This window comes from Diorhabda carinulata, chromosome 9 (genome assembly GCF_026250575.1).
Source record: "Diorhabda carinulata isolate Delta chromosome 9, icDioCari1.1, whole genome shotgun sequence".
In the NCBI taxonomy this organism is placed as follows: domain Eukaryota; kingdom Metazoa; phylum Arthropoda; class Insecta; order Coleoptera; family Chrysomelidae; genus Diorhabda; species Diorhabda carinulata.
The window spans coordinates 12,888,338-12,900,136 of record NC_079468.1 but is presented as its reverse complement, the minus strand read 5'-3'; the positions used below and the strand labels follow the sequence as shown (position 1 = coordinate 12,900,136).

At 34.5% G+C, this 11,799-nt stretch overlaps 1 protein-coding gene across 1 annotated transcript; it reads right to left on the bottom strand.

The window, feature by feature from the left end:
* Positions 1-10,477: 10,477 nt before the first annotated feature.
* Positions 10,478-11,395, bottom strand: LOC130898138 (jerky protein homolog-like). The gene has a single exon (XM_057807207.1). The coding sequence runs from the start codon at positions 11,393-11,395 to the stop codon at positions 10,478-10,480; it is 918 nt and encodes a 305-aa protein (XP_057663190.1).
* Between the last annotated feature and the right edge of the window lie 404 nt (positions 11,396-11,799).

The window sequence follows — 11,799 nt, the reverse complement described above, 5'->3', positions numbered from 1 at the left end:
GCAAGTTTTCCTGAGTGGCTGTAGGAATGATGAGGGGAGGTTTTATGGCGGAAGTATTTTTTGAACTAGGTCCAGGTTGACCATTATCATCAGTCAGAACATTAGCAGCTTTTTGGACGGGAGGATCTATGGCGGAAGCATTTTCTGAACTAGGTCCAGGTTGAGCATTATTATCGGTAAGGCCATTTGTAGCCTGTTGGACAGAACCATCGACTACAATATTTGTAGTTTCAGATGCTTGAAACATATAGTCAGGGAACACATCAGGGTTTATTGGGTAGATGCCTGTTTTAGCAAATCCATGAGTGGCATTCTGGACTGTAGCCGCTTTTCCATACGCTTCATTTAGCAGACCACCAATTTGAAACTGTGTCACAACTCGTCTAGGATGAGCTTTGAGCCATCTGGTTATTGCTTGGTCATAATACGTCTTGAGTGGCCCAAAAAATGCCACATCGAGAGGTTGCATTCGATGTGTGCAATGAGGTGGCAGACACAAAAGCACAATGCCATTTTCTTTGGCGTACACAAGGGCATAGAGATATTTATGACTTGCATGTCCATCCACGATTAACAAAACCTTTTCAGTGGGAGATGCCTTGACATATTTTTGGAAATGTTGCAGCCACTGTAAAAACACTGGGCCAGTCATCCAGCCGGACTCCTGGGCAATGCATAAAGTTCCTGCAGGTGCATGGTCAGCCAATTCTTTTTTCATATTTTTCCGGGGAAAAATTAGGGAAGGCGGAATAAAGTTTCCAGCGGTGCACATGCAGCAAACAACTGTTACATGAGAACCTCTTTCAGCGCTGGTGATTGCTCCTACTTGCTTCCGACCGGCTGTAGCAAATATTTTCTGCGGGCGCTGCACTGTAGATAGAGCAGATTCATCTGCATTGTATATCCTCATGGGGTCGATATTTTTTTTTGCATGATCTGGTCGAAGACCTTAAAAAACTGAGCCACTTGAGGCTTATTAAATGCCTGCGCTCTCGCTGCGGATGTAGCTTCGGGTTTACGCAGTGTTATATCTCGATTTCTTTTCCGAAATCCTCTTAACCAGTCTTTTCCTGCAGCCTTTTTCTGAATATTAAACTGGTGCTCAAACCCATTTTTTACTGCTAAATTGTAGGCTAACTCCAGTACGTCTTGTCTTGTGAGTCCAAAGAACCTTGATTCTAGCAGTTTTAAATGCTCCACCAACTGCCGTTCTACTTCTACAGGAAATGTGGTTTTAAACCTGCCCAGTCGTTTTTCGCCTTTTATTAAAGTCTTATTTTTTTGCAAGGCATGTCTCCTTAGAGTTGCTTGAGGTATGTGGTAAGTTTTTGTGGCCTTGAGCCACCCCATTTCACCATTATTAACAGCTTCTATTGCCTTTAACATAGAAGCAGGATCCCATGATTGCCTACTAGATTTTCTTACGTAATTTCTTGGCATTATCTATAAGAAAATGCATATTTTAATACGTTTATTATGATGGGGCAAAATGACATAGTATGTCAATTTGCCCTCCCACATTCTATGTCATTTTACCCCATATGCAATTTTTGCCAAAACAAGAACCCGCTTAACAAATCTGAATAATTCAATTCTAAAAGCAACAATCACATAACTCAACATAAATATTCCAACTCAACAGTTTATCGCATTAAAAAGTTATAGCAGTTTTTAATGTTTCACGACAAAAATTTTGGCGGTTAAAAATACTATAATCTGACGTGCACTTACTCTGAGTGACGAAGCGGTACTAAATGTAAATGAGCATACCTGCTACCCATTCCGCAATAGCATATTCGTTTCCGAGCGCTTCCGAACGAAAATTTGTGTGTATTCGAGCGCTGTGTCATTTTACCCCACTATGTCATTTTGTACACCCTTCCCCTACACATTTCGCATAATCCTCTTTTTTTTTATTTTACTCATTATTAATTAAATCAATATATTTTTAGTACAAATATAGCTAATTTTTTCCCATATAATAAATAATAAATAAATTTATGTTTAAAACATGAACTTCACAATCAAGAATTACAAATTTTGGACACAGTTGTTGGTAAAAAATTTAGCCTTTCTACTGTCGGACCATTTGGATTAATGAAATGTTCATTATTCACAAGACTTCTGTTCCCCATTGAAAAATCGGTTTTTAGTGATAAATGAATCCACTACTCACTTTTTATTGTCAGCAAGAGGTTTTATAAACGGCACAAACCTTATAGCATCTTGCTTAAAGTCTTTGTTCAAAGTTCAATTCATTAATGCATAATGTTTATAGTCTATTTATCGAAAAAAAATAGTAAACGAAAACATATTCAAGCATAGTGCACATGATCAGAATTGAAAAAGCCAAAACCGAGCATGTAACAGGACCGCATTCAAGAAATAATTTGCGATTTCATACAACAGATTAATAATACAAATTATTATTACAAAAGTATACAACTTAAACGTGAAATTTGGAATAGATATAAAATGAACGATCAAAATATGGAACAAATTTAGAGTTGTGGGGTTTCCGGAAAATTTTGAAACAGAAAATTTTCCAAACAACTAAATTAATATGGTATTGTAAAATTAAACTCTAGTTCATTAGAGACTGCAAGTAAATGAAATTGGAGCTTTTTATCAACTATGGAATGGATATGATGCCCTTTTACCTCTTCAAACAAACAAACAAAAACACAAAAAAAATCAAAATTAAATACTTATCAAAGCATAGAAATCGTGGTTTATAAATTTTTAATCATGTATAAAGCTGAAAAGATAAAATGTAATAATTCTATAACAATTGTTATGCATATATAATATCTCAGTGATTAATTAAATACAATATTGGAGCATATTTTATTTATTAAATTGATCAATGAATTTTTAAAATGAAAACAAAAGTATGTTCTAAAATAACGCATATTTCTCTTTAAAAAAAATGAATCTTTTTTTATTAATGATTTTATGAAAAAGCTGAATTATTACAAAAGTGTATTTAAAATCGAAACAAATGACCAAAATTTATACGTAAAAATTTGTGGGGGGAAAAATCAAACATAATATGATTGTGATCATATTTTTTCTGCAAACTGTGAAAGCACCAATATTCTATGATGTTGATGTCCTAACTTTCTAGGTCACTCTCAGAATTGGAAAGCACAAAGTGATTTAAATCAGAATCGCTGTTACAACTAGGTGAAAAATCTGCATCCATGATGACATTGTCATCGCTTAACAAATGAAGATTTTGTGAAACCGATACTAGTTTCGCAGTGCGTTTATCTGTTAATCTATTTCTCTTTTTTGTTTTAATGTTGCTAAATGCCTTCCAGTTGCGTTCACATGAAGCGGCAGTTGGGGGAATATTCAAAATTCTGACTGCAACCCTAGATAGTTCTCTTGTACTGCAATAATCTTTCCACCAAGTTGTTGGAGATATTTTACAGGTAGCTTTCCAAATAATGTCTTTACTCCAGAGCTTTTGTTTTGCTTTGTATTCTGCTATATCTGACATTACTGTAACTTCATTGATACCAGGAGTGTTTTTAGCAACTTCAATTATGGTTTCAATAGCTGTCATTAAATTATCTTGTAAGCAGTTCTTTGTACGCAGCAAACTCTCAAAACATTTTGTTGCTGATCCCCATCTAGTTTCTGCTGGCAAAATAAGAGAACTTTCTTTCCCTTGTTTTTCTTTCTGGATTGCCTTCAATGTGGTGATTCTTAAACAATTTGACAATTGCCTTGCATTTTGATAATATTATTCGAATTGAATTCAAACTTATATCTTTTGCCAAAAGGTTTAATCCATGAGCAAGGCAACCAAATATAATCAAGTGAGGATATTGTTCCCGTAACTTTTGCCAAGCTAATTTCATGTTCATGCATTAGCAGAGGATTTGTATTCAACAGGAAAGTCTGCGTTTTTAAATGCTCGTAGAATTTTTGCCTTTCCTATCACTAGCATCTTTATGTTAGGTGACCCATCTGCATTGCAACAAGGTAAAAATGTTAACCGTTATTTGATTATTTCTCGACCTAGTGCGGCCTTCTCTTGAGAACGAATCAGCGTTTTTTACGGCAAAATCTTCCAGTAGAGGGCCTATTCGTCTGCGTTGTATATTTGAGTAGACACAAGATTTAATTGTCTTACCTTCTCTTTAAATGTAATCAAGAAAGAATTTATGACACTTTCATCATTGGATAGTTTTACAAATCCAGCCCTGCTAGCTCTAAAATTATCATTTCCATATATTTCGATATAAAACTGGCTTGCTTTAGCAGATAAAATGTCATAGGAAATTGGGACATGCCTCGATCTTTGTCTACAAAACCACACATACAAACGATTTTCCATTTCAGGAAACTCAGATTTTCGCAAAGTTTTTCTGCGCCCTGGGCCAGAATAACACTATAAACACTGACTAATAGATCTCAAAAAATACATAATTGTACTGCTGGTTCCTAAAAAAATACATACGACTCTAACTAGTTTTTTTGAAAAACATGAGCAGTGTATTTTAGTGCTACTAATATCTTTGTATTATATTTTATAAAAAATATTGGTCAAATGTTGATTTAGTGGCCATAGAGTGTTATATCAATGTCAATCAATCTGACATAAAATTGATGTAAATTTGCAAAATATGTCAAAAGTCTTCACGTCAAATTGATGATGTGTTTACACTGCTCAAAAAAATAAAATTCACTTTTAGATCGTATGAAAATTTTTAGGAACTAGCTGTACAAAAAAAAGCACTAAAATTCTTTTAAAATTAATCCTACCTGTCGATTTTAGACTTTTTCTGTTTTATGTCACGATTGTAGATCTTCCAACCCCATACTCAACACACACAACACTTTTCCACTTTTTCCCTTGTCTTGTGTTTTCTTTTAGGTGCATTTTTATTTAAGCAAATATTAAATTAAAAACCCACTTATATCACCTAAAATGGCACACCTGATTAATGGAGTCCCAGATATAAACAAAAGGGGAATCCCTGAACAACTAGTCATAATCTCTATAGGAAATAGGCCTAAAAGTACAGATTCGGATTATCGAGTACTATGAAATTCGGATTAGAGACGTATTGAAAGTACTTGTTCGGACTACTGAAGAATTCGGATTATCGAATGTTCGCATTATCGAGTCTGCACTGTATTTATTTATTTCACTAATATGACATTACGTTACTCTCAATAGGATAATCAAAACATATGTACCCCTTCTCTACTAGTGCTACCTCTAGCGGATCTTTTCTAAGTTTTCTGAGCAAAAGTTCTAATCTTCCTGAACTAGGAAGAAGTATTTCCTTGCTCACCAAGTTAATGAATACATATATGTTGTTATGAAATTTTTTATTTAATTTGAAATAAAATATATTAATTTTTCTAAAATTATAACAATACCAAATTAAAGGAAACAAAGTATATGGTGCTAAAACAAAATGTGATTGGTAGAATATTCCTTTCTACAGGAATACATAGAGATTAAAGTAAGAAAGTACAAAAAATATGAGACAGAAAAAGTTTATGAATTCAAATACCTGGGAGCATCCCAGTCATATGAAAATGAAGACAGGACTGAAATAAATAAGAGAATAGCCGAAGGAAGTAGAGACGTGAATCTTTAAATAAATTAATAAGGACAAAAGAGTTATCTAGAGCTGCCAAAATTAGAATATACCAAACAATAATACAGCGAACAGTTACATTCGGAAGTGAAGTACGGTTTTTAACAAAAGCTCAAGAAATAAAACTGGTTTTATGGGAAAGGAAGATGTTGAGGAAAATTTTTGGGGGAATAAAAACAAGGCAGGGGAGACCAAAGAAAAAATTATTGGATGCAGTTTTGAAAGATATTAAGAGAGGTATAATCGAATTGGCGCGCAGAAGTACAGAATCGCAACCTGTGTTGAAGAATAGTGAAATCAGTTGAAGACCGATGAGGAAAGAATCATGGGCTTTTATGGCCTGTACTGATGTAAATAAATATAAATTAAAAGAAAAATAACAAATCAGAAATTGTATTTAAAGATCTTTGATTTTGTCCTTTTTTCATATTAAGTTTCAAATCACAATACCGCCCCTCTATTGTTCTATTTTCTTTTCCGTTATGATTTGCATTAATCTATAAACGTCTTTCCTCTACTCAACTTTCAACCTTTCCACTTCCATTTCCAACTAATAAGTGTTCAATATTTTTTCCAACTATTATTATTGTTTTCTTTTCCTATTTTTCCTTTAGATCATTCTATTTCTTACTAAAACATTTTTCATTTAAATTACCAAAAAATTCTCTTTGCATTTTTTCACCGTAGGTTATCATTTCTTCTATATTTAACAAAAACTTTCCTAGACAACCAAATAGAAATATATACAATACAAATAATTTTCAATTTTGACATGAATTTTGGTGCAGTTATCACTGTATTTGATAGACAAAATTTTTTGAATATTTATGTAATATTACTCCAGGGCTCACATTTTAAACTTTGAGCCTCATTTAATTGACTAAAGGAAACCGAATTTGAATTTAGACTGCTTGAACAGTCCCAGAAACATAGATTTGATTATATCAGAATCATGTAAAACATATATTGAATAATTAAAATATTCCCATGATATAGATCCTTTGAAGATGAATCAATGAAATCCAGCTTTTAGCTTCAATTATTATTTTAATTGCCCAATTCTGCGGGACTACCAAACTAAATTTAATGTATTCTGAAAATATACAAACTTCCAATAAAAATTTTACTGTAGTTCTAATAAATAATAAATTATCAGGATAATCGGCACATCTCAATGTGAAATTTCCTTGTTGAACTGAATTTAAACTGACATAAAGCAGTAGTGGATTCACCATCAGACTGAGTTGGAATTTCTGGAATCGTTGGAGATATTCATACTGAATACAGCAACGCTCACGATTACACTGTCTGAAGCGCGTTTCGATAGGTAAGTTTCTGAAGACGATAACTTTGTTATCGAAACACGCGTCAAGCAGTGTAATTGTGAGTGTTTGGTACAGTGGTGGTGTAAACAGTGTATTCAGTATCAGCAGGTTGAGTAGGCTGACGCCCAGAGCAGCGAATTTCAAGTAGCGGCAAATTTTGTTTTCTTTTTTTTTTTTAATTCGATTTTAAAAAATATTGTTCAAACGGAGAAGACGAATTTTTTACAGAATTAATAAATTGAAGTGCAGTACACTAAGGCTTTTCGAGCTTGAATAATCAGCTAGTCAAGAAAAGATAAACGCCTTCACTTTATGCATAGTAAAGTTATAATTTTAACTAACCCATTAATGCACAAGGGGTCGCTAGTGTCATTTGCAGATGGCACTAAAAGTAAGTTCATCTGAAAGAAAGTTGAAATTTTATTGATACAATAGGTAATTTAAATAATTGTGAGCTAATTTCGGTGGTTAATCGAGGCGGTATAAAATGAATAGCCTGTAAATCCGCGCAGCGGCGAGTGTATAAATTTCATGAGTGCGTAATGGGTTTACCACTCGTGTAACGTACTATACTTTTTCTACGCCCATTCATTTTTTCCATTACATAGAAAACATCGCAATTATTTAAACTTTATTATAATAATTGTTAATAACAATTGAACAATTATTGTAAATTGATTTGTGCCTTATTATTTGATTGTGATGAACGGTAGTTTATAATTTTAGTACTGGTCGGTACATCAGAAGACGAAGATTGATAATTGGTAATTGCCTCTGATATTTCTAATGCGGTGTATCTGCATTTTTAAGAGATTAATTCACATAGCCTTCCGCTACAGTAGAAGATTGCCAGCCACCAAGTCGTTTTAATGATAGTATATCACCTCCTGCATCAATTAAAATAGTGGCTGATGATTTCTTAAAACAATGGCCGGTATATTGCTTTGGTTCCGGCAGCTCAAGATATTCAGCAATTTTAGGTGGTGTATTACCGATCGTGTTTATCCCCACAACCTGTTTTATGCATTTTCCATTTTTGTAATTAAGAAATAAAGGAAGTTCCATTTCAGCAGGACGCAAATTCATGTATTTTCGACATTTGATATAAAACGTTTCTGGTACTACATATGAACGTCTCGTTTTAGTTTTAGAATCTGGAATATCAATTATCAAGGATTTTCCCGTGTCCTGAATGTGTTCCATTTTTATATTTCTAAGTTCTCGTTTACGGCAAGTCCCGCTCAATCCAATAATGAGGATAATCTGAAAACAAAAAACAAAAACTCATTTTTGTGATGATACATTTTAATTGTTTACAACAAATGTTTATCGTCTGGGGCATCTTTCAGAAACTTATTAATTTGTTTTGTAGAAAGGATTTTCGATTTTTACTTCTAAAACCATCCAATTTCCGCTTCAGTAGGGCGATAAGTTTTGGATAATTTGCTATGTTAATGTTATTATTAATTTTTAGTGTAGTTCTTAGCATCGAATAAACGGCCCATAGAAAAGATGAGTTTTTGATATTTCTTCAAATAAGTAAAAAGGATTTAACGTTATGCTTGTGTCGCCCATCCATAAATTTTTGATTGATAATTTCGTACCTTTCTTTGGATTTTAGCGGTAACAAATTATGTGTGGCAGCTTGAGCTTTTTCTAAAATCTCTGGTGGGGTTCTCACAATTTCATCACTTTCACTACTATCAGACATATTCGCAGATAAAGTTGACAAAATGTTCGGATACAATCATATTTTGTTCAAAAAATTGACAATATAAATGACGTGACATTTATTTTCATAGCATGCTACTTAAGAAAACGTGTTCTATTTTTTAAGAAATTGCATAATGCGCTGCCTACATTTAGGGGCAGCACTCTTTCAATCCTAAATATATCTCGCGAATGCCAAAAGTTTTTATGTTTTTGAATTAACTAAATTTGTTTAAATAGACCAATAAAGTCTTACGTAAATAAAAATTTGATTGTTATTTAATTAAACCAAAAAGCTTAATTTTTTTCTCAAAACGCACGTGTGTGTTATGAGATCTCATTACGTGCATGTTATTGTTAAATGTCATTTTCAAGGAATGTTGACAGTGCGATTTTTGAAGTTTACAGACATGGGCATTGAAAAAGTATTTTACAAGTAAATTATTTGTAGATAATTAAATATATCTCATTATATTTAAATTACTTGTAGTTATTTATTATCTTACCAATTATGACAAAGAAATTATCCAATTACTATATGTTTTAAAATTATTTTCAAAGCCTTACTGTGTGAATTTTTTCTCCACATCTTGGTGTTGTTCCTTAGATTGGAAAAAAAGTAGGGGAAGGGTGTATAAAATGACATACATTTTATAAAACTAGAAAAATTTAATCAAAAAATTGCATTTTTCAAACGAATATTAAACAAAACATATAATAACCCTTTCGAAACATCTTAGACGAGTCTTTACCTAGATAAAATAAAACACAAATTTTTAGTAAAAAAAATCAAAATGAACAAGAAAAATTCATTTTACCCCACCTGGAGGGCAAAATGACACATCAATATTTTTTAATATATTTTAGTCTGTACAAAGTTCACAAACAAAACTTTTTGTTTTTTTGTCTACCCCGGCACAGTCGGCATGTGCCCACTTTTGACAGGAACAGCAACGTAGCCACAGTTCACCTTGTTTGGAAAATTTATACACTTCTGTGCAATAAATGCAAGCACAATCGTCTTCATCTTCGTCGGCAGAAAAAGCCTCTTTTTCTGTGTCTGACTCGTCAGGCTCTGCAAGGACTTTTCTTGATACCACCCTTTTTCTTTTTTCTCGAATTATCAGTTTTGGTTTGCTTTTTTCTTTGGCCTCTTCCAAATTTGGGGTAGAGTTTAAGACAGAAGTTCCCTGACGTTTCCTTGGCTTTCGCTTTCCCTGGCCTGAAACAAATGATCCGATCGGAACTGGACTCAGCCGGTGTAACCAAAATTGAAACCCAACGTGTTGAATTTTGCAAGTTTTCCTGAGTGGCTGTAGGAATGATGAGGGGAGGTTTTATGGCGGAAGTATTTTTTGAACTAGGTCCAGGTTGACCATTATCATCAGTCAGAACATTAGCAGCTTTTTGGACGGGAGGATCTATGGCGGAAGCATTTTCTGAACTAGGTCCAGGTTGAGCATTATTATCGGTAAGGCCATTTGTAGCCTGTTGGACAGAACCATCGACTACAATATTTGTAGTTTCAGATGCTTGAAACATATAGTCAGGGAACACATCAGGGTTTATTGGGTAGATGCCTGTTTTAGCAAATCCATGAGTGGCATTCTGGACTGTAGCCGCTTTTCCATACGCTTCATTTAGCAGACCACCAATTTGAAACTGTGTCACAACTCGTCTAGGATGAGCTTTGAGCCATCTGGTTATTGCTTGGTCATAATACGTCTTGAGTGGCCCAAAAAATGCCACATCGAGAGGTTGCATTCGATGTGTGCAATAAGGTGGCAGACACAAAAGCACAATGCCATTTTCTTTGGCCTACACAAGGGCATCGAGATATTTATGACTTGCATGTCCATCCACGATTAACAAAACCTTTTCAGTGGGAGATGCCTTGACATATTTTTGGAAATGTTGCAGCCACTGTAAAAACACTGGGCCAGTCATCCAGCCGGACTCCTGGGCAATGCATAAAGTTCCTGCAGGTGCATGGTCAGCCAATTCTTTTTTCATATTTTTCCGGGGAAAAATTAGGGCAGGCGGAATAAAGTTTCCAGCGGTGCACATGCAGCAAACAACTCTTACATGAGAACCTCTTTCAGCGCTGGTGATTGCTCCTACTTGCTTCCGACCGGCTGTAGCAAATATTTTCTGCGGGCGCTGCACTGTAGATAGAGCAGATTCATCTGCATTGTATATCCTCATGGGGTCGATATTTTCTTTTTGCATGATCTGGTCGAAGACCTTAAAAAACTGAGCCACTTGAGGCTTATTAAATGCCTGCGCTCTCGCTGCGGATGTAGCTTCGGGTTTACGCAGTGTTATATCTCGATTTCTTTTCCGAAATCCTCTTAACCAGTCTTTTCCTGCAGCCTTTTTCTGAATATTAAACTGGTGCTCAAACCCATTTTTTACTGCTAAATTGTAGGCTAACTCCAGTACGTCTTGTCTTGTGAGTCCAAAGAACCTTGATTCTAGCAGTTTTAAATGCTCCACCAACTGCCGTTCTACTTCTACAGGAAATGTGGTTTTAAACCTGCCCAGTCGTTTTTCGCCTTTTTTTAAAGTCTTATTTTTTTGCAAGGCATGTCTCCTTAGAGTTGCTTGAGGTATGTGGTAAGTTTTTGATGCCTTGAGCCACCCCATTTCACCATTATTAACAGCTTCTATTGCCTTTAACATAGAAGCAGGATCCCATGATTGCCTACTAGATTTTCTTACGTAATTTCTTGGCATTATCTATAAGAAAATGCATATTTTAACACGTTTATTATGATGGGGCAAAATGACATAGTATGTCAATTTGCCCTCCCACATTCTATGTCATTTTACCCCATATGCAATTTTTGCCAAAACAAGAACCCGCTTAACAAATCTGAATAATTCAATTCTAAAAGCAACAATCACATAACTCAACATAAATATTCCAACTCAACAGTTTATCGCATTAAAAAGTTATAGCAGTTTTTAATGTTTCACGACAAAAAATTTTGGCGGTTAAAAATACTATAATCGGACGTGCACTTACTCGTGTAAGTGACGAAGCGGTACTAAATGCAAAGGAGCATACCTGCTATCCATTCCGCAATAGCATATTCGTTTCCGAGCGCTTCCGAACGAAAATTTGTGTGTATTCGAGC

What these genes read in the sequence shown, in the direction of transcription:
- LOC130898138 (XM_057807207.1), bottom strand. Translation starts at nt 11,395, where the DNA reads ATGCCAAGAAATTACGTAAGAAAATCTAGTAGGCAATCATGGGATCCT.